Genomic DNA, 23,786 nt, shown 5'->3' with positions numbered 1-23,786 from the left:
TCGCCCTCATGTGGCTGGCAGCAGTACGCTCAAACTATTTGCCAAATTCTTTGCATTATATTAAGTACTCATTGTTTTGATTAGTTGTCTGATTGAATAAAATGGGCGAGTGACAGGTGGTGGTGTGGGAGGAGTAGACACATAATTACAGTGAAATAAGGTCCATTTAAAGCAAGTAAATAAAACAAAAGACGACAGAAAATGGTTTTATAATGTTGCAACATTGTTGTTTTATTACAATTAACAATTTCTTTTGATTGCACATTCATAAAAAAGTCACAACGTTGATAATAAATGAAAAAACTTAAAGAAACTCAGGAATGCCAGGTAAGAGGTGAATTGCACGCTTCGTCGGCCATAAATAACAAGTGAGAGGAGGAGAGTTTGAAGAAGATCATCAGGTTACAAACCAAAGAGAGATGTAACCACACAAAGTCTGGCTTTCACACAGGTTAAAACTGGTTCCTTTGAACTAATGTTCTGGCTTTGTGTCTGTACCAACTTGCCGGATATATGGCATGAGAGACAAATCCTGATTCTTCCCTTACAAGCTCTTCCATCCTACACCTCCTCTAAAACATCCTTCACCTCCACACTTTGTTAGAAAACAATCTTAACTGTGGAAGCTACAGCTCCGGTGCCTTCTGCTCCTTATTCCAAATAAAACTAATTTCCCAACAAAAAACAACATTTCTCGGACATCAGTGGAGTTGTAAAAACATTACTTCACACTCACTCATGGAAAACACATCTTAAACCACTCTGTCGACAAATATGAGGCATAAATCCACACACACACACACACACACAGACACAACCGTGTCCATGTGTTGGCTCTGTCTTCACTGCAAATGTAAAATTGTCACATGTTGTCGTCACACATCACTGCACCAAAGTCCCTCAACACCTTTAAATCGCCTGAATGAGCAACAACAACAACAAAGGAAAATAAATGAAAATAGCTACGTCAAACAAAAGAAAAACTAAACTTGGCTTCTTCTGGAAATAAAAACCAAACCATAAATAATTCTGTCAATTCAACCAAACTCCTTCAAACATCTTCACACATCGCTGTCGTACTTTCAGTGTTTGACGAACATGTCTTCAAAAACAAAACAAAAATGACTATGAGTTGCTCAACATGACAAATCATAGCTGCACTACAACAATAAAAACATCTCTTAACCTAGCCCATGCCATATTTCAAAGATGATTATTGGTTTTTGTTGTGAACATCCCCCCCAATGTGGGAGGTTAACGACGGTGGGGGGCAGGGGTCATTAAAGATAGAGGAAAGAAGAGAGAGAACTCGGGAAGAAAAAATGTCCCCACCACTGGCTCTTAAGGCTCCAGGTCAGTCTCTTCAGCATGTTTACACATGTGCAACAGCATCACCTGGAAAAAGCAAACATTGTGTTTTCTATATGTGGTCCACTTTTAAAGATGCCAAACAATCGTGACTGAAATCACAATACAAGTGCAATATAAGATTATTTAATCTCAAACACATCAGACAAATAACCATCTACTCTCACATTTATGGTCAAGTTTGAACTTTCCATTTCCAATCTTGTCTTTAAATCTTAACCTTAATCTTAATCTAAAATAATCCTGCAAATCTTTTGTGGGAATATCTGAATTGAACTGGTGAACACTTTAATTTTAAATGTACCTGTTTGGAGCTGCTGTTGCGCGCACAGAAAAACTCCTCACAGTTTTTCCAGCGGCACTTGAGCGTCTTGAAGTTGGCACCGGTGTGTCCGTTGATCAGGTGCTGCTGCAGATGCTCCATCACCCCGAACACCAGTGAACAGCCATACCACTGTCAACACCAGACGCCGTTTAGAAGCGACAACCCAGAGACAAACTAAGGACGTCTTCTCATGACCAGAGGCTCCGTGTGCACAGCTGAACTCATTTAATCATGATGAAGAACGACAAACGACACAGACCACGGAGTTTTACAGCTGTTCTTTTAAAGCCGTGGTTCTCAAACTGTGGTACATGTACCATTTGAATCAAATGTCACTATAACAGTGCGTGAATATGTGAGGAAGACGAGGATGATGAGAAAATAAATCTGACTCTGGAGCCGACTTTGTTCAACCTCTTTACACCTCTGTATTTTAACGTTGGTGATAAAGCTGTGACTGAGAGAGCTTAATATTTTCTAAGGTGCTACTACTTGGTATAAACACAGTGAGAACCACTGCTCTAAAGAACTAGTCCAATTAGAAGAGAGGGAAAAGGTCCCTGCAGTGAAAATCTTTCAGCTCATGTCTATAAGTGGGGAACTGACTTGTGGAATAATGTCCACTTTCAGCTTGTTAGTATTAGTTTGCAGTTTAGTGGTGAGACATTAGCATTACGAGTCTTCCAACCATTGATGAACTTTAAAATATTGAGACCAAACGGAGTAATGAAAACATGCAGCGGTGAATCGACAGCCTTAGTCAGTCTTAGTTTGCTGGTGAAAAACTTCGGTTTTGTCACGTCTGTGTTTTTGTCATTTGTGAGTCAGACACCAGTGACATTGACTTTTTCCTGGACTGGAGTTTCCACATAAGAGCTAAGATGGCTAAAGACTCTCTGTCTAATAAAGGGATAAAGCTGCAGCTAAAACTGTTTATAAACATACATTTTCTCTATGTCTTGAATTATTCTCTTAAAGCCTAAATTCATACAAAACTAAACCCAGCCACAATATGTGCTGCTTGGGTGACTGAATCGTCTCACTTTATCCACAGCTGAACTCTTCTCATCTTACCCAGCAGCGATGGTTCTGCATCAGGTTCAGTTTGACAGCCTGCACACTGCCATCATAACAGCCGGTGTAGATCTGAAACATAACGGACATAAAAATTACCCATTAAAGCCAGGAATGTCAGTCAGTGAGGCAAGGCAAAGGTGGCAACACAAGTGTCAATGTTAGCTCCACTTTCACAATTAGTGATTAGTTAGTGACAGTCAGTTACAACACTTTTTTTATTGACGGTTATCAGGACGAGGAGATCATTTCAAAACAAAAGATGAAATGTGTTTCACAAACAAAATTGCAGACCCTACTTTTAATAATAATAATTATAATAATAATATAATTTAATATAATATATATAATTTAATAAAATCTGAAAAATATTGTGATATTTCACAGTGTGATACTGTATCGACTCTTTATGGAAATAATATTATTGACACTGGCTTTGTATTATATTTTTTTATGGAGATGATTAGACACAGTTTTTTTTGGTGCAAATTAATATAAAAATCACTTCATCTGATATTGGAAAAATAAAAGCACCCAAAACTGATCCACAAACCCTAAATACCAATACGTAAACCAGTGGGAAAAAAAGCAAGACTCTCGTTACACAGTTTGTGAAAGGGCTGGTTAATGGAAGTTAGTAGTTATAATACTGGAGGTTGTGATATTGGTAGTGGTAATCCTCGCATTTAAGTCTCTAACCACTAGTTGGCAGCAAGATGCTCTCGCATTCTCCTTCCACTCTTAATACACTGGTAATATATCATATCTGAACGCCACAGTGTGAATATTTATTTTATTTTATTTAACCAGATAAAAGACCTATTGAGACGTCTTAAAAAAAAAAGCAGCAGCACACATAATAGTTAATAAAAACAAGGAGATACAAAACAAACATTGAAATATAAAATGCATGTAAATAAAGAGCAGGAGTTATGGTGGCAGTAACAATTTAAGAACACAGTCTCACCATGCTCTTGTGTACAGCCATACACATCACCATGTCCTTGTGTCCACTGTAGACCTGCAGCTGCTCGTGAGACTATGGAGGTAATAAAAAAAAAAAAAAATAGTGATTCATTCATTAATCACAGAAACACCAAAACCAGCAGACAGCGAGCGTCAGGAATGTGACAGATGTTTCAAAAGGTGCAGACCTGCAGGTCGTAGACACGGACCAGTTTGTCCAGGCAGGCAGTCACCATCACCTTCCCCAGGACGGCCACCACAGTAACAGCATGACTGTGACCTTTAAAGACCCGCACCAGCTCTCCTGTCTACACACACACACGCACACACACACGCACGCCGGTGAAGTTTGAACTTTCCATTTCCAATCTTGTTTTTAAATCTTAATCTAAAATAATCCTGCAAATCTTTTGTGGGAATATTTGAATTGAACTGGTGAACACTTTAATTTTAAATTTTCTGTCGTGCTTTGACACACCAAAACACGTACATGAAACGGTTTCTCTTACAAGTAAACACATAGACGTCATGCAGATAAAGAGGGCGACTCACATGGATGTTGTGCATGTAGATTGAGTGATCACTGGAGCCACTAAACACCAGATCGTTGACCACCTGAGAGACAAGGACATTTCACATCAACACAACATACGAGAGAATAGGAACAGACATTTGATTATTTCTAAACATAAATCTTTGGAAAATATATATCACTTTTTAAAAGTATTTTTGGTTTTAATACAGGTGTAAATCATGACACGAAGTGTTGCTGCTGTTGTTTATAATGTCTCACTGTCACGTATGTTTGGACAAAACAAAACCATTGCTAATGTTATTAGTGACACGTGTACAACTAAGGTCAATACTAAGCCTGAGCATAAATTATTCTTTTTTTTTTAATTTTCTTCATCAATTCCTGTAGTTAAAATGAAATTGCCTAAAAGGAGACATATTATGCAAAATCAACTTTTGAATCATTTAATATTTATATTTGGGACTCTGGAGGCCCTACCAGTCACCAAAGTGTGGAAAAAGAATACTCAGTCATGTTTTCGTGGTCCCCCTTGTGTGAGTATAGGCAATAAAACACGCGATGTTGAATTCCCTGCCATTGTGACGACACAATGCGCATTTCACCGCGAATGTTACCACCCCACCAGAAAGTTTACTCCGAGCTCCACCTTAGCTCCACCTTGTCCCTATAAAATGCGAGAGTGCCGGTGAGAGAGGAAGAGCGGTATTATGTCAACGCGGAGGGACAAGTGTGCTGTTCGTGGCTGCACAGTGGAGTACAGTGTTTTACACAAACTTCCAGCTTCAGAGGATCTGTGTGTCCAGTGGATACATTTTATATATGAAAGTAATGTGCCGGATAAAGTCAGCAAACGTGTGTTCGTACCACTTCGTATTAGACTGCGGCCAGCGGTCGCCATATTTAGTCAGCGACCGTATTTCACCGATGTGTACACACACACACACACATTTTTAAGAAAAGGTCAAATAGAGGTCATAACTGACAATTCTGACACGTCCTAATTAAAAATATTTGTTCAGTACGTCCTCCATGACCAGAGCACAGACTCTGGACTGAAATACAGTGGCAGTGTGATGCTTAAATATTGAGATTTTAGACATTTCCCTGGTAATTGTCGGAGATTAACCCATGTTTTTAGGATTGTGGCGGTGGCGATCAGCAGTGCTGTCCCCAAGTCTTTTTTAACTAATTTACAGTTTGGCAGTGTTCAGCTTGATCCTTGTGTCGGAGGTCTCCGAAGCACAGACTCAGTCTGATACAGTCACATACAGCGGCAGTTTATGCAGCTCGCCGCTCACTGGTGGCGATCAGCGGTGCTGTCCCTAAGTCTTTTTAACTGATTTACAGTTCGGCACTGTTCTGCTTGATCCTTGTGTCGGACATCTCTTCCTGTGACGGCACTCTCGCTGTTTTCCACACACGCTGCCATGTTGATATTGTCAGAGAACTAGTGGGGAGAGGGGGAGAGGAATGGAACTGAGGGAACAGGAGCTGAGTGAGTGCAGTAAAAAGGACAAATCTGAAAAATCAATTTTCATTTTTTTAACATTGTCCAAACAAATAAATCCGATTTTGATTTAAAATCGATCAATCACCCAGCCCTAGTTGAACCGCAATGTTTCCTCCACCAGCCGCGTTTCTCCCACGGTTCACGTTCAACTGTTGTCATGGTAGCGTGAGCGTGCCGGCGTCGACACCCCGCCCTGGAAGAAGTGGGTATGTGTTTGCCTGTGTCTCATTTGCATGTAAAGGGACCAGGCACAAAACCAAGCGTTGTGAAAGGGGCAGGTTTAGCAGGGTTATTGAACTGCTATGGTGCTTCATCCTTATGGTATTTTGACCAAAGCATGTCACAGACATGTTCATTAGGACACCAGGGAACTATTTTAACTTGGAGAAATAGGGTTCCCTTTAATATAACCGTGGTGTATATTTATTTCATTTTTCATTTATATAATTTGATTTGTATGGTAGACCACATTTTCAAAACGTTTTGCTTCATGTTTGGATTTCTTTTGGAGTAAAATTGGTTTGGAACATGTTTAAGTTGAATAAATAAATAAGAGAGCTGGTGTTTTCCCTTCTCCTTTCTAAATGATGGAAATGAGTGAAAGTGTGTCTGTGTTGAGGTCCAGGTGTCAGAATGGACCTACCTTCATGCAGAGCACAGTTTTGGTGTGTCCCTGCAGTGTACGCAGCAGCAGCCCGTTCTTGGCGTCTCTCACACTGATGGTGTTGTCGTAGGAGCCGACCAGCAGGATCCTCCGTGCTCCCTCCTGCGATGAGGCCAGACAGCTCACGGCCCGCGGTCCGTGGCACTCGAACACTTCTATCTGCTTGTTTGTCTGGATGATACAATTATTGACAAATAAACACAGAGGAAGGTTTGTTTTTAATGACAAAACTGGTCAAGGAAAATAGAAGCTCTACCATTAATGACTACATCTATTTCTGTCTCTTCATCAGTGAATAGAAAAAAATACAGCCTAATTGTAAAACATGAGAACTATTACAAGCTTCTTTGTTTCTTATAAAGCAATTATTTTAAACTGGGGGGACATCAGTGAACTTGACTGGACTGGAATATGATGTCCCCCCCTTTCATATACAGTCTATGTTTAAGCCAATATAACATTTCACAGTAAGTGGAATTTCTACTTTTCTTACCTTGAGGTTAAAGGTCACCACTGTGCCGTTGGCGAGGCCTGCGTACAAAGTCCTCCAGCGGTTGTGAAGGCAGAGGACTCGGTCCAACAGAGAAAACTGATGCTCAAACTCTTGTGTCTGTGGAAAGAAAGGAAACTGAATCTATGAATTCCTACATGCTGGTTGTTTCATAGAAGAAGAGGAAGAAAAGGGAGTGTTTTTTTACCTTGAGACTGTAGCAACGGATGGTCTGATCACTGGAACCAGAGTAAAGGCGATGATTAAGGCAGGGAGCCGCGGACACTACCAGGCAGCTGACTTTGGAGCTGTGACCCTCAAACACTGCCACACATTTGCGACTCTGCAATGAAATAACACAAAATGTGTTTTATCTCAACAAAATATTCATATAAGATGTCAGAGAGAAAAAATAATTAACATTCAGAGAAAGAGCAGCAGAGCTTCATCAGCACCTACCACCAGGTCGAAGGCTCTGACAGTCCGGTCTCCTGAGCAAGTGTACAGCAGCCCGTTGTGGATCTGCATGGCATTCACTGCCTCCTGGTGGCCCTCAAACACCCCCTCTGTGGCCATTTCTTCCCCACCGTGATCAGAAGATGCATCTGTGAAACACAAACACACGTCAGCAAAGATAAGCAAAGTAGGAAAGAAAATGAAATGTATGCTGAAATGTGGGCACGGTGTTTAACTTAAAGAATAAAAGATCAGCTTATTTAAACTCTTGGCTGAACGCAATTTGCTTTGTTGCAAGAAACACATTTCTCCTCGACCTAGTCTGTACAAATTTCATTAAAATGTATGCAACATAATGACCTACTTTAACGAGTGATCAGCGTTCATTGGGTTACATATACACATTCTCAGAAAGCTTAACTGTACTAATCCTGCTGCTGTACGGCGTCACTATGAATATCTTGCCCATAAAAAGTAATTTAGGCACTTCAGAGTCTATTTTGATTCAGGGAGTCTAACATTTCTAATTTTGGCTGCTCAGTTCGTGGCAGAATTTGTTTGCTTAGGTAGTAACTGAGATGGTGAGCTGCCTTTATGACACGGTGTTGAATACAAAGCAAATATGTTGGCTATGTTTAAACTCCACCACGTTATGTTGGGTAAAATATACAAGAACAAACATTCGTTAGTTTAATATGTCTCCCGCGGGTCAGGCAATATACCAACACTGCAGAGAAGAATTTACCTGATGAGTTCTTAGGCAGTGTGATGGCAAATGGCATGTCACTGTGAGGAGAACAGGTAGAAATAAGGAACTTTATGACTGGTCAGCAGTTTGAAGTTCAGCTAACATTAAGACTTTTTGAAGGTTTATGCTTTTGTAAAAGTGAACTACCAATACAATGTTCACTCACCTCTCAGAGGATCTGCATATGTCCATGTCACTTGTGGAGGTGACCTCGTTGCAGGCCAGACTCTGTGGCTCGGGTCTGGAGAAATCTGGAACCACAGTATCCGTGTGGAGCAGCTGACTGGCTGCAATGACCTCCATGCTTTCCTCCAAATCTACATTCTCAGTAAGCTCAGTAGGGGCTGAACAAGGAAGTGTCACCATGTGTTTGGAGGAATCATAGTCTGCTTCCTCGAGTTTGATGGTTGGAGAGCGCTGCCTATGCACCTCCTCGCTGTTCTCCACGTTCATGTTGGCCTCTCTGTCTTCTGCAGGTAGAATGGATGTGGAAACCTGAGAGCCTCCACTGGATCTACGTCGTGGTCGCAGCCACCTGGGCCTCGAGAGCTCTCCGTCCATCTCAGTGTCACTACTCTCAGGCTGCTCTATTCCTTGAGCCTTCTTCAACACCTTCCTCTTCTTCAGCTTCCTCACTCGCTTCCCGTTGCTCAGGTCAGGTGGAGAGGATGGCAAAGTGAGGACAGAGGGCACAGTGAACGTTGCGGCTGTGACTTCAGCAGCACTCCCCAGCTCAGAGCCCCTCCTGCTCGGTGAGAGCAGCTTTGAGGTTTTGGAGGTGTATATGTCCTTCTCCATTGCCTCAACCAGAACTGATGGGCTTTCTTTGCAGGCAGAGGCCTCTCCCAGTTTCCCTGTGTTACTTTGGTATAGCTCAGGATTTCTTTCAGGAGATGGCTGGAAGCTAAGGTCAGGATCTGCAAAGAGTGAATCAGGAAACTTCAGATTAATCAACTGCCAACTCAATTTACTGGACTTAATGTACTTAATGTTCACAATGATTTATTAGTATGTGTATCAGACACAGATTTGAAATATTCGGTTACTTTGGTCCAGGTGTAACATGTCCAACACATTTCCCCTATTTAAAAAGGTTTGAAAGGTCCAGTATGTAACATTTAGGGGGGTTATTTAAGGGTGTTTGCATAAGTGTAAAAATAATTTCAAAATCAAAGAGAGAGTGGTTTGCATTCTTACTATGCAGAGGACAATGTCGTTTTCTCACATGCTTGGAAAACGGAGGGGTGAGTGAAAGAGCCCAATATTTGTTGCCCTCTGCAGTCTCACCATTAGATGTCACACATTACATTACATGTCATTTAGCAGACGCTTTTATCCAAAGCGACTTACAATGGAATTGAGTACAATCAGCCAGGAGTGGAGTCGAACTTGCGACCATGACGTCTTTCGCACACAGGGTACCGGTCTTAACCACTGAGCCACTCCACCCCCTGACCCACACATCTACACTCATTTGGATATTGCTGTTGTCTTAATATACTATATTCAACGTCCTTCGTAAGCAGAGGCAGGGGGAAAAAATGCCTGTTTATGGTTTTGTACAAGAGAGACAACAAGCAATAATATCAAAGAACACTGATTCACATTACCTTACCTTACATTACATTACATTACCTGGTGGGAATGCTGCAGCAGGAGTGACAGGCAGCTCCAGTGTTGTGCTGTGAGCATAGTGGGTCATAATGTCCGCAGCACCCAGCTCTGAGCTGACATAGACAGGAGACTGAGGCTCTTCTTTGATAACTACAGACATGAAGGGTGGAGGGGAGGCAGGTTGAGCAGGAGGATTAGGACTAGCAGCAGCAGCAGCAGCAGCAACTGTGTCCACAGCAGAGGAAAGCATAATAGAGGACGCCATGTACAGGTCTGCATCTGTGGCATCCATCTTCTCCTCTTTTAGTTTAACCTGAGGTGTGTCCTCTGAGCTACCTGTAATAAAAAAAGTTTAGAAAATTCTCAATCTTGCATATCACATATCCAGTGACTGCCAATTGTTAGTTATATTTTAACCACAGGACATAAACTCACTTTTATGAATAAAACCACACATTAAACATTTAGCAGTGCAAATTAAGTTTATGACACAAATATACTTAATTACCTTGGATCCCTTTAAGCAACTTGATGCGCTTGTTTCTCAGTGAGCTCATCTCTGCAGTCACCTGTGAAAGACAAAGCCACACAAGAACTATGAGAAAGTGAATAATGCTGTTTGTAAGCCAGTGATTTGAGGTGATAAAGTAAAAGCAGTTCCAGAACACAGGGCTGCCAAAGTGGGGTCAATGGATTTCATTTGGCCCGCAAGACTTACAGTTCGGCCTAGAAATATTTGGACAGTGACAAAATCTTCATGATTTGGGCTCTGCATGCCACCACATTGGATTTGAAATGAAACAACTACAACGGAATTGAAGTGCATAATTTAAGGTTTAATTCAAGGGGTTGAACAAAAATATATATGATTAAACATGTAGGAATTGCAGCTATTTTTAATACAAACACTCCTCATTGCAGGGGCTCAAAAGTAATTGGACAAATAAACATAACCCTAAGTAAAATGTTACTTTTCAATATTTTGTTGAGAATCCTTTGCAGGCAATGACTGCCTGAAGTCTGGAACCCATGGACATCACCAAACGCTGGGTTTCCTCCTTTGTGATGCTTTGCCAGGCCTTTACTGCAGCTGTCTTCAGTTGTTGCTTGTTTGTGGGTCTTTCTGCCTTAAGTTTTGTCTTGAGCCAGCGAAATGCATGCTCGAGATCTGGTGATTGACTCGGCCATTGCAGAATATTCCACTTCTTTGCTTAAAAAAATTCCTGGGTTGCTCTTGCAGTATGTTTTGGATCATTGTCCATCTGTACTGTGAAGCGCTGTCCGATCAACTTTGCCGCATTTGGCTGAATCTGAGCAGAAAGTATATCCCTATACACTTCTGAATTCATCTGGCTGCTTCTGTTTTTTGTCACATCATCAATAAACACAAGTGACCCAGTGCCATTGGAAGCCATGCATGCCCATGCCATCACACTGCCTCCACCATGTTTTACAGTGGATGTGGTGTGCTTTGGATCATGAGATGTTCCAATTCTTCTCCAAACTTTCTTCTTCCCATCATTCTGGTACAGGTTGATCTTAGTCTCATCTGTTCAAAGAATGCTGTTCCAGAACTGGGCTGGCTTCTTCAGGTGCTTTTTGGCAAAGTCAAATCTGGCCTTTCTATTTTTGAGGCTGATTAATGGTTTGCACCTTGTGGTGAATCCTTTGTATTTACACTCATGAAGTCTTCTCTTTATGGTAGACTTAGATACTGATACACCTACTTCCTGGAGAGTGTTCTTCACTTGAGTGGATGTTGTGAAGGGGTTTTTCTTCACCATGGAAAGGACTCTGCAATCATCGACCCCTGTTGTCTTCCGTGGACGTCCAAGCCTTTTTGAGTTCCCAAGCTCTCCAGTGCACTCTTTTTTTCTCAGAATGTACCAAACTGTTGATTTGGCCACTCCGAACATTTCTGCTATCTCTCAGATGGATTTCTTCTTTTTTTTAGCCTCAGGATGGTCTGTTTCACCTCCATTGAAAGCTCCTTTGACCGCATGTTGTGTGTTCACAGCAACAGCTTCCAAATGCAAACGCCACACCTGGAATCAACTCCAGACCTTTTAACTGCTTAATTGATGACAGGTTAACGAGGGAAGAGCCCATGCGTCCTTGTTATTTTTTTTTGCAGCCTTCTGAGTCAATTGTCCAATTACTTTTGGTCCCTTGAAAAAGAGGCGGCTACGTATTAAAGAGCTGTAATTCCTAAACCCTTGCTCCGATTTGGATGTGAATACTCTCAAATTAAAGCTGAGAGTCTGCACTTTAACGCATATGGGTTATATAATTGTATCCTGAATGTGTTTTCGTAAACAGCTAAAATAACAAGAACTTGTGTCACTGTCCAAACTCTATATTTCCGAAAAAAGTTTTGAAAATATATTTAAAATATATTTATTACGGATCACCAGTTTTAGCAACTGCATCAGACCTGGTGTAAAATTACGTATATTAGTGGTTCGGGGAATGTGCGTCAAAAAATGAAAGTGGGCAGAGCTAAAAACAGAACTTGTACAAAACTTGTATTAGGTCATCTGCTGTTGGGTTTAAAGTACATGAACGAAACTTGGTACACACGTTAATTAGGTAGGGCCGGTCAAAAAAGTCGTTGGCAACAATCCTGAGAATCTTACAGGAAGGCCACCATCTTGGATTGCACGCCAAATCTGAGGCGATTTTGGCCATTTCCCACAAATGGTATTTGACCGAATTTGTCCTAGCAATTTTGTGGTATCACTTTCAAATTTGGTGAGGTCACTGTGGACCAGTTGAGGAGCTTAAATCATTGCACGTTTTTTTTAAATGTCAAATGGCGTACGAGAACAGGGGAGGCAAAGTTGGCGAAAATTCCGAATTTCTCGCAACACACAACGAAAGTCTTCTAACCTTGCGATGGAAGGAACAACACTCCTGGTGGTGGCAGAAAATACTAAAAAAAAAAAACTGTTATAACTTTGCCAATCCTGGTCCGATCTGAACCAAACCTGCTAGGATTGATGACAGTCCGGCCTTGAAGACGTCTATATGAAAATATTAAATTTAAAAAACAGTGCCCTTTGGTAACGGCAGACAGAATTACACTTACAGGTTGTGATGCTGCTCTAACAGGGATTGTTGTATCCACTTGAAACTTGATATGTCGTACCTCAGACCCGTTCTGAACATATCTGTAAAAGGTCACCTCCCTACAGGAAGTAGAACGCCCAAAACAGGAAGTAAAGTCTAACATTGTCCGATCCACATGAAACTTGATATGCGAGTCAAGGGACCTTCCCTGAACACATTTACGGGCACGCCTCCCACCCAACAGGAAGTCGGCCATTTTAAACAGGAAGTGCCCTTTAAGTTGGCTGTACATCGTCTGATGTGCACGCAACTTGATATGTGAGACAAGAAAACTTCCCTCAACATGTTTACGCACATGCCTTTCCCCCAACAGGAAGTCAGCCATCTTAAACAGGAAGTGCCTTCTAACTTTGCGCAGGGACGCCACTGAAAATAACTAGGACTGAAAATAACTAGTACCTCAAGCTGTGAATGAACAGGAGATGAGCTAGAGGCACGCGTGGCGACGTGGGCACACGGAGACTCGTTTTGCTTGGATCTTAATAAAATGCATTACAACAGGTGTTTACTTTTGACCCACAATCAAGAGGAAAAGTTTGGACAGCCCTGGTCTAAAATCTAAGACTAAAATAATCGGTCACTTAAATTAATTACGCAATAATAACACACATACATACCGTCAACAACTACAATTTTTGGCATGACACAGACCCTGGACATGTGACTGTGTGAAGAGATAATTTATCAAAAAAACACTCACCTGCTGTTTAACCACCATGAGACGCTGCACCTCCAAGTAGGCGGCCTCCAGTGCAGCCCGGGCCTGGATAAGGCTGGTGTCCACAGTCTGCAGCGAGCGACTCAGCTCCTCCTCCCGCAGAGACACAGCCAGCAGCTGGTCGATCTGTAAACGGTCTGCACACAGTGAAGAGTACTTCAGTTTCTTACATTTAAATATTTACTTAGCTATAATGCACGTTTTGAACACCAATTTACTTTTTATTACTAGCATATTGAAAAAATTTTATTGGACCTTTTTTAGGTTTGACCTTCCGTCTTTTGTTATTGTGTTCCAGACTAGATGTTTCTGCACTTGGAACATCCTACAAGAGAAAAAGTAAGGGTCAAGCACAGTGAAGAGACGTGAAAAAAAATGTATGGAGTTGCCCTTTAGCTCCATTTTATCGACTCACCCCAGCTGCTCTTCGTCTCTTTCCTGTTCCCTGACCGTCTAACTGCTCCGTCCCTGAACTGCTGTCCCCGAGCACTGAATCGGATCTCTGTATGGCCTTCACTGTCGCTGATGTCAGTTTGTCAGGCTGCTTCTGAGTTCTGGCCTCACACTGATCAAGAACATAATCTGCCTCTTGTTTACAGCGAACGTCTTTGATCCCGTGAGTAAGCATGGAAAACACAGACGATTCCTGCTGCTCTGTGTTGAGGCTCTCTCTTTGTACCATCTCCTTTGACATGAGGGATGTAAACAAGGAGGGGGTGGATTCAGGAGCAAGGCTACTCTCTGATAAGGATCGTTTTCGTGTGGCACCTGGAGCTGAGATGCCAATTAATGACTCCCAGTGAACACCTTCAAGCAGGGCAATGTCATCTTCTTCCTGGCTCTGGTCCTCCTGCTCATTTGGCACCATCTCTATCCCAAACCTGTAGAACAACAAAACAGAACATGAGCTAAAGGAATGTATAACGACAAACCGTAATGTAGGATAAACACCAAGTCACCTTGGCATGCCTTTCCCTTTGTCCTGCTTCTTCCTGACCTCCTGATACACCTGTTCCCAGTTCACATTGCGTCGAGACCCAGAGGAGCTAATCAGTTGCCGCACAGTAGGTTTGAGTCCCGACTCCTTTTCTGAGTCACTTCTCCGAGACTCACTCAGGTTTCGCACCCGCCTGGCAATGTTCAGGTTGGGTTCGTGGCCTCCTGTTTTGCTCTTGGAGCTTATGTGTTTGGTCAGGTCACGTTTCAAGACAGAGGGGAGGTCCAATTTGGACAGATTTGTGCTGGATCCTGAGACAGACTGTGCTTCACCACCTCCTCTGGAGTTGTCACTCTCTGAGCTCTGTCCTGCCTCATTGGCCTGCATGGCTTCATCTGTGTCTAAAGAGCTTAGCTTCTTGTCCACTTTCTTACTGTTCTCCTCTTGCCTGCTTGAGGCTGCAGCCTCTGAGCTCTCTATTGTGGAGGTACTAACTTGTAGAGACTGAAGGAACTGGCTGCTGTCTGAAAAATGCAACAGAGGCTTTTCTGGCCTGACACTTAAAATTGGTTTAGCTGCATTTTGCCTACAGCTGTTTTCTTTGTTTACTCCAATCTGGCTCTGAGGACAATCCTTCTGCTGCTTCTCCACAATGTGCAGTGATATTTCTTTCTTGTTACTTGAGCTTTCCAAAGAACCTCTCTTCTCTAAGGCAGTCTGCCTTGCTCTGCCAGATTCTGGGAGCTGTATTTGTTGCCTTGTTTTGAGTGGCCCAACAGACGGAGCATTAGAGCCGAGTCCACTCTGCTTTGGATTCGGCTTTGATTGAGAGGGTCCTGAACTGGAGACCTTGGCGGGTGGCGCTGTGGTGTTGAGGCCAGAAAGGGAGGACACTTTCTTCTCTTTACTCAGCAGTATTTTCTTTGCCTTCTGAATAGAGGAAGCACATGCAGAGGTGTGGTAGCCTTCTTCCTGAGCATTGCAGCTGCTGCTGCTGCTGCTGCTGCTGCTGCTGCTGCTGCTACTACTCCCACCTATGGTCTTGAGCTCTTGAGGTTTTGTTTTATGCCTCGATTTCTCTTTCACAGTTTGGCCACGAGAGGGCAAGGATCCTGGATTCTGTTCTGGTAGAGACAGCCTATTTAAGGCACTGCTTTCTGGGGGTTTGTCTTGCTTCTTGGCTTTAGGGACATAAGGCTTTTCTGATGAGATTGGGTTTGTGTCCTTATGAAGCACAGATTCAAAGCCCTTTGTGACTGGATAGGGTGACCAGCGACAGGCTTTGTCCAACTTTGGATTGCTACCAAAGGTTTTCGAGACTTTATTGCTTTTGTGGTCAGATTCTGCTGTTTTTCCCTTTTCATTGCCCATTTGTTGAAACTGGTTAAAGGGCCTATTAAAAAAACTGTTGGGAGGTGGGTTAGAAGGATTTTGGCCCATAGAGTTCATTGCTCGACCTCTTTGAGAGAACTGGGATATGTTGTTTTGTCCATAGACTCCATAATTACTTCCTCCACTGCTGAGCCAAGGCAGTCGACACTGCGGGTTGGCAGAAAATCCACCCTGATCCCACTGCCTGTCGTCCCACCCTGTGCAAAAACTGTCACGAGTGAACTCGTCTGATGACCATCTCTGAAAGTTGGGAGGCTCTTGAGCATGCCAGGTGGCACTCTTTCCCGGCTGGTTATTTTGCCAGGGCCACGGCTCTCCTGGTCTAGCATTATACCGGTTGCTACCATACCAAGTATTGTGCTGACCACTGAAACCTCGTGATGGCTGCTGCCAGCCACACTCCAGCCGGAGACGGTCTTTGGTTTCTTTTAACCTCTGCTGAAATTCCTCCTTTCTCTTATGCTCTTCTTCTTCTTTTTTCAGTTTTGCAGCAGCAGCCTCCTTCTCTTTTCTACAAAAAGGAGACAGACAGATGTACTCAGTGCCCACTTTACTGGCTAAATGTGCAAAATCATGCAATCTGTAATACAACTCAATTATAAACAAAAATGCTTAAGATATGAGCTAATAGTTGTAACTGGGTTGTAATGAAATGAATTATATTCATATACTCCAAAAGGTGAACCACATAGAAAATTCACAATGCAAGACAGTACAACACCTTCTAACTATAAAGTCAATAAAATATTAAAATAAGATAAACATTACTACAAAAATGAGCTCTGATGTCTTGAAATGCACTATAACAATGGCTGTACTTAATTAGGCATAACACATATTGTGTGGCTGATATTTATATTTAGAGAAGCAGACATAACCCTAACCCTAACCCATTCTAAGCATACATATGTAAATGTATAGAAAATAGCATAGTGCTCTTCTTTAGTAACTATTATAGGCACAATGACGACAAAGGACATGTGAAGAAAATACAGCTGTTTGCCACCTCAGCTTAAAGTCGACGTCAACTATCAAAGCTGTATTTACGGTTTTCTCCGGCTGCCCCCATGTGGCCAAAAATTTGATTTAAGACTCACTGGAAATCTAGTAAGATCAAATATCTTGTCACACTGTTGGCAGGTGTCTAGGATTGGTTGGATCACTGTGTGACCTACAGCTCTAAAGACAGAGAGAAACAAATCTGGCATCTGACAGGCCGACAGATGAATGCCAGCTTCTGCTCTCACCACTCGCCTCACATTTCACACATCATCAGCTGCTCCTGTCTTTTTAACAGCTTTCCGGTGATAAACTGACAGCAACACTGTGTGTTTAGAATGGTAAGAAAATGGCGATAAAGAAACATCTATCAAAGAAAAGTGTTACATAAAGATTTTGATCGGGAGTTTGCAGTGCAAGTTGCATCTGAACTGTCTTTTTTCTTTTAAGCTGCAGCCCGGACATACGACCCCGGACGTGATGCAGCAGCTAAAACAGTTCTGTGAGCAACACTGAGCAGAATGTGACTATACATGGTTCACAGTGTGTACACACATACATGCTTGTGAGTAGGGCTGTAATGATTATTCTATTAATCGATTATTAACCAGTTACTAAATGAATCGTCATCTATTTGATAATCAACCAGATTTTGAAATTTAACACCATTAAAATAAATTATGATTTTATTGTATTGTGTTGTTTCCAAATGGCAATGAGCTTATTTCTTATTATTATTTCCCAAAATAAATGACTTTGTAATTACATGCCTTCGCCAAGGTTGATATTTATAACCAACTGTTACTCATTAAATTCAAAACATAACAACATAAAGAAATGTATTCAATAGCAAAATCATATCTTACCTGATGTGTTCTTTTCTCCTTTCGATCAGGTCAACCAGAGCCTGGTCAAAGTAGTCCTCGTTGTCGTTCCCAGCATGCCTCTGTTCCGCAGCCTCCACATTTTGCTTGTGCACAGGACTGGAAATGTGGCTGGCGTAATCGGTCAGACTCACCACTGTTACCTTGCACACTCTGCACTCGTGTCCACAGTCCCTGGGGAGGGAAGGTGAGAGTGGGCGTTCAATCGTTCCTTCAGGCATTGTTTTGTTAACTGCCTGCAGAGCCTTTAAGAATGCAGCCTGGCTCTACTTTCTGTTACTTTAAAGTCAGAATAAAAACAGGAGAGGAGAATACTCAACAATCCTTGTTAAAAATAAAAGCTTGTCCGAATTCTCTATGTGTCACAGATCAGGAGGTTGCTAACTTATAATTTTCTCTTGTTTAAAAAAAAGTTAAATTCTCATATCATCCTGATCTTGGGGTTTTTGATGTTCTTCAGCAGGTCATGAGGGCAGGAGCAGCCAGACTTGACCCAGTTTTATGTCCAGCCGCCACAACAAGCCGTGCAGCACAGCAAGGGGACGCGTGGAGGGGAGAGAGGCACGGCGCCCCCAGCCTAGTGCCCTTCCATGATGGTGTCTGCTGCGCTCTGAGTCTCCACACAAGGCACTGTCTCTATTTGACCCCACCACCACCACCAGGCCAGCATGTGTTATTAGAACAGGCCCGAGCAGCACATTGACCAATCCCAGGCAAAGCCCCTGTAACTGGAACCTTGTGCAGCTGTTCATAGTCTCCACTTCAAAAACTTCTCCCTAGAATGTCATCCTACAGTTCTGATAGAGACCCTCACTTTCCTGGCTCCTTCTCAATTTCTTTCTCAAATTTGTGTCATGGCACACTGCCATTTTGTGACCTCTGTTGCAGTTGGAACACTCATCAACCTCATTAATCCTCACTGATCTGATCAAGGCCAGATAAATTTCAGGTTTGAACAATCCCTGAATCGTTCCTCAAATCAGATCACAGAAACCACATTTGGAGGTGGTTTGAGGATGCATGCGGCAACTCAATCAGTCCTCAGAACACATTAGTGTCCACACACAGATGATGAAAACTTCAAAATTAAGTAATAATCCAATTAAGAATTATTTTTGTGAGAATTAGAGGTCAACAGTTGTGGATCAGCATTGAGGCTAAGACTGATCTGTAGAAATGATGGCAACTATTATTATGTTATAAACAATATATACATCTCTTTTTTACAACGTCTGATTTGTAGCAGTTTCAGGGTTGTTGTTTTTTTTACACATACAGTACGTTAAGTAGAGCTTTGATTCATTCAAGCTCTTTTTCTCTCTCTCACACACACACTCTGTCAGTCTGTCACTCATACACACAAACACATTGACATGGACACATTTGTGCAGCCAGTCTCGTTAAAAACAACAATGCTGTCAGAGTGTGTGTTTGAATACAGGGTGGGGAAAGACAAATCTGATCTCATGCGATTACAGGAGACGCATCCAGGAAACATTTTAACGCAGGTGTGGCAAACTACGGATGTTCACACAAGGTCAAAACGGCACCTTCATCAATTAGACTGTTTTGGACTCGTTTGACACGTCTCTTGTGAGCTACAGTGTTTATTTAACGGAAACTTTAAGGCAGATGCTGCTCAGAGTGCTTTTGTTACCATCAGGTTTAAAAATACACTGTCGTGGCAAAATAATATCAATTTTCCTGTTTCCCGCCTGAACTACTTTAATCAGTATTACACCATTCGAGAATCTTCTCAGTCTGCGACGTGCCACATACTTTCAGTAATCTACATGGTGGTCACGAGATAGCCAGTTGCCTCCTATCGGTCATGTCTGTTGTTCTGGAGAGATTGTGTCTAAATATATGTTGCCACAGATGAGACAGCTGCCCGTAAATCCACTTCACCACAAACATGCCCATGTGAGCAGAGCATGTGCCTTGTGACCCAAATACTTCTCGAGAAAACTAAAAGTCTCGAGGAACCAAAGTAGGTGCTTTTGTTTTACATTTTTGAATCATTCAAACATTCTGTGTTGCATAAATTTAATGCCATGATTTATAGATATAAATAGATTATAATGCAAGCATTTACAGAATTTTGCAGCATTACTGCTTATTTTTTGGGACACTCACCGGCCTTTGAGCTTCTCCAGCTCACGGTGGTGCAGCATGCTTCTCATGTGCTCCTCCATCTCCTGCAAATACACATCAAAAACCTTTTCTCTAAGGGATCGACAAACACATCACATGCTTAGTAAGGTGATAGATAACCCTATTACAAAGCACGAGCTACAGAATAAAGCTAACTCTGTGCCTACAAGCAAGTTAGAAAAATGCTGAATAATTGAATTTCAATTTTCTTAAATTTTAATTGAAATATATAGAGGGCAATATCATTTCCTTTGATATCAGTTTAACAAAGGTTCAATATTTATTTATATTTAATGTTTGTACAATGTGAAAACAAATTTTGAGACATAGCATATAATTAAATGCTATTAAATGCTTGGCCTCAGATTTTTTAAAGATGTTTCTCTATTTGTAGTTCTCTGTCAATAAAGTCAACTACAACCACAATTTACTAGTTTCTAAAACTCTAATTATCAGACATCTAATTATGGTAATTATCAATTTTGACTGATTTCAAACTCAATACATATACATAAACAAAGCACATAACATAAATACTAATACAATAATAACGCTGATATAATAATGCTATTTAGAGGTCAACTGATGGAGGAGTAACCAATTTTCTTTTTTCCATCCATCTGATAAAACATTTACAGTACTTCCGGTCATTACAAAAAAAAAATGTTTTAATATTTGGCTGGTTAATAAATAATTATTAGCCTGAAAAAAAGCAAACATCATCGTTATTTGTTTTGTCCACAGCTCATGGAACTAAAGTGTCAATGTAACCAGAGTCCCTAAACCATGTTTGAGGTTGATTTACCTGTTTGGAGGTGTGGACTGTTTCACAGAGGATACACTGTCTCTCTGGAGCCATTTTGAATGTAGGTGAACCTCAGCCCATTACTGTCAAAGGAAGGCAATTTATTCAAGACTCAACAGGGTCACATAACAACACGTTCTTCATTCATTAAATACCTTATTTTTAAACAGTGTGGCTTCAATGCTGTTGGATAAATATGTGCAGCACATGTACAGTGTGTCTCATTTGTAACTCAACGAGTGAGACAAATCAAACCGAGCTGTTCAAAAACATGTCTATGTACCACAGCCCAAATTTCGGCACACATGGTTCAACCTGGTCACTGAGCTAATTCCAGTCTGCTGCTGATAGAGCAAATCTGTGGCCAGGAGGCAGCAGAGCCATGGTAGCATCAGTGCTATGTCTAGACCTCTAACATTCACTGACAGGGTGGGAAATGAATGCAGTCCACAAGTCAATACTTCACTATTGGCTTTCTCAACACTAACATCACCTCCTAAAAATGCAACTGACACTGTGGGAAATCTGTTCTCAAATGTTTCTGGTTTATAAACAGTGAATTTGGACATGAGTACAAATGTTGTAGGAGCACCTCCTACCTGAAAAAACTCTGATACTGTCTAAAACAAAACCATGATTTAAAAAAAAAATTAGGAAACATCATCAAGAACTGACCTGTGAAAAGTTCTGCAGTGTTTGGTTCAGACACAAATATAAACTAAAACAAACCCAGCCACGGGCAGGTTTATTTTTCTTTACCTTATGAAATATTTTAGGAACATGTGCCTTTCATGATAACTAAATACGTCAAACACAGACATCAAAGAAACAGACTACTCATCCAAACAGTGAAAAACACGATTTCCTACAGTCAATGTGCAAACAACTCACTGATAGAGACAGTGACTGATATTTAAGTAGCAAGTGTTAAGCTTCTGCCTTGTTTCTGGACACAATGTCTAAATTGTGTAAAAATATAAAAAATAAAATAAAAATAGTTAAGTACATGCTCCTTTGTAGCATTATAGACAATGTCCCAAATCTTAGAGGAAATAATTGTTAGATTTAGCATTAAGTGAACTGTTTTTGTTTATTAAAAACAACATTTGAAGATCACCACACTGTAACCAAGTTAAAGCCACTTATACAAGAGTCAGAGAGACAAAAGACGTTTGACTGACCACACAAGTAACAAAAGACATTTGAGGATGGCTGCTAACAGTTAGCAGCTTCACATAAACATTTGTGTAACATTATAGAATCTGGCGTTAATGTTAAAATCATGCTCCTAATTTCAGCACAGCAAAATAATTCTCTCCTCACTGTTTAAACTATCTGACATTCAGATTTATTTATGGCAGAGGTCTCAAACTCAAATGAGGTGGGGGCCACTGAGCATTGAGTCTGGTCAGGAGTGCAAAAAGTCAAACTTTTTGGGAAAAAGCAACTGTTCATAAGGGTGGGCGATAGGCCTGCACGATAAATCATTACAAAATCTCGATCTCGATTCACCCCTGTGCACGATTTCATTTTGAAATGACTTCGATTCTCATTTAATTTTACAGGCCGACTGCATCACAAACGCTTTCTTATGTGAGCGCTCCCAAGTGCTGCAGGTTAACGTTAGGTTCTCACAAAGCAAAGGGTTTCACCCTCAGCCAATGACAAAGCTCCTTTTAGTCACGTGTTTCCCTTGTGGAGCGAGCGCGGTTTGGTCGGAAAGTCTGCAGCATCGTTGAACTAGACTAGTGCGACAGGACTAAAAATGGATGATGAAAACCCAGTTACCAGTGATGAGAATCAGCCAACCACGTCTCAAAGCGAGTTCATTACAAAAAAAGGCTCACATTTGGTGGTGTGGAAGTATTTCGGGTTCAAGAAAGACGACGAGGGTAAGCCTAGTGTGATTTGCAAGGCATGCTTTGCCGTCGTTGCAGCGCCGCAAGGTAATACCACAAATCTTTACCAGCACCTCAAACGTCACCACAAAGTGCAATATGATGAAGCCGTACAAGGTAAGAGATCCAAAAGTGGTACTGTCAATTTGTTTTGTTTTGTCATGGTTCATGTGTGCAACTTTACACTTCGTGAGGGGGAAAAAAATCATGCCAGAGAATTGTGATATCAATTCTAAGCTAAAAAATCATCATTCATATTTTTCCCCGAATCGTGCAGGCCTAGTGGGTGATATGAAAATGATATTACCTCATTCTGATACTGCAATAACAATGGAGTTTGCATGGGTTTCCTCCCACAGTCCAAAAACATGCAGATTTGGGAAAATTGGACACTCACGTGGAAGATAAAGTGGCAGAAGACGAGAAGAATATTTGTGATAACACTTCACAGAATTTTTAAGCAAAAGTGTTGAGAAGGAACAATATATAACTCAGCATAAACATGTATTTATGATGTAAAATATATCTTTGCATTTTAAAAAAACATACAGAAATAACTCCTTATTAGGGTTAGGGTCATTATAACTTGATGAAATGGTGGACAACAGGAAATGGACTGCAGGGCAGTATGTGGCCCGCGGATCTCTGGTTTATGAATTAGCTTACTACTTCTTGTCTCCTCCAAACCAACTATAATTAAAAATTCAATACAAACGGGAAAAACGGACTTTTATAGATAGATAGACTAATTATCTATGTTATCTCTATTACTACTATCATAATTATTATTGTTATGTTGAAAAAACGTTGCTAGGCTGTGAAGTCAAAGCTAGCAGCAGTTAGCTCTACCAGCGAATCACAAACTAAGTTGAATGAATTGTTTCATATTACAAATCATCGACAAATATGATTTGAATGCGCTTTTAGTGGTGAAACATTACTGTCGCGTACCTTTAAAACGTCCACGTGTGTGTGAAACTACAGCATTCCCTCATCCACCGCTGCTAAAGCTAACAACAACATCCTGCTACTCGGCCCGGAAGTGAACTGCAAGCCAAGATGAACGCCTCCTGGCTTGCGGTTCACTTCCGGGTCAATGTTGGAAATAAGTCCCTTTTCT

At 41.4% G+C, this 23,786-nt stretch overlaps 1 protein-coding gene across 2 annotated transcripts; it reads right to left on the bottom strand.

Moving 5' to 3' along the window:
* Positions 1 to 202: 202 nt before the first annotated feature.
* znf106a (zinc finger protein 106a) lies at positions 203 to 23,723 on the bottom strand. 2 transcript variants are annotated; one of them, XM_044048071.1, is made up of 22 exons: positions 23,618 to 23,723; positions 20,769 to 20,851; positions 19,946 to 20,007; positions 17,792 to 17,983; positions 14,557 to 16,437; positions 14,013 to 14,478; positions 13,853 to 13,922; positions 13,580 to 13,734; positions 10,259 to 10,319; positions 9,772 to 10,086; positions 8,303 to 9,053; positions 8,134 to 8,174; positions 7,392 to 7,537; positions 7,141 to 7,275; positions 6,936 to 7,052; positions 6,422 to 6,613; positions 4,286 to 4,348; positions 3,922 to 4,041; positions 3,735 to 3,806; positions 2,768 to 2,839; positions 1,673 to 1,822; positions 203 to 1,395 (listed from the first exon to the last, which is right to left on the bottom strand). In XM_044048071.1, the coding sequence occupies exons 2-22, from the start codon at positions 20,820 to 20,822 to the stop codon at positions 1,342 to 1,344; spliced, it is 5,169 nt and encodes a 1,722-aa protein (XP_043904006.1). In that variant the 5' UTR covers positions 20,823 to 20,851; positions 23,618 to 23,723; the 3' UTR covers positions 203 to 1,341. The 2 variants fall into 2 exon arrangements, with proteins under 2 accessions (XP_043904006.1, XP_043904007.1); XM_044048072.1 differs by lacking the exon at positions 23,618 to 23,723 and adding an exon at positions 22,974 to 23,060.
* Between the last annotated feature and the right edge of the window lie 63 nt (positions 23,724 to 23,786).

The sequence above is a fragment of the Solea senegalensis genome, linkage group LG16 (genome assembly GCF_019176455.1).
Source record: "Solea senegalensis isolate Sse05_10M linkage group LG16, IFAPA_SoseM_1, whole genome shotgun sequence".
NCBI lineage: Eukaryota > Metazoa > Chordata > Actinopteri > Pleuronectiformes > Soleidae > Solea > Solea senegalensis.
The sequence above is the reverse complement of the archived record's forward strand: the minus strand, read 5'-3'. Positions and strand labels throughout refer to the sequence as shown.

What these genes read in the sequence shown, in the direction of transcription:
- znf106a (XM_044048071.1), bottom strand. Translation starts at nt 20,822, where the DNA reads ATGGCTCCAGAGAGACAGTGTATCCTCTGTGAAACAGTCCACACCTCC. An exon ending in TGGTGACCTTTAACCTCAAG is followed by an intron (nt 6,614 to 6,935) that starts GTAAGAAAAGTA and finishes TGTATCATCCAG; the next exon opens with ACAAACAAGCAGATAGAAGT. An exon ending in TGGCTGTACACAAGAGCATG is followed by an intron (nt 2,840 to 3,734) that starts GTGAGACTGTGT and finishes GTTATGTTTCAG; the next exon opens with ATCTACACCGGCTGTTATGA.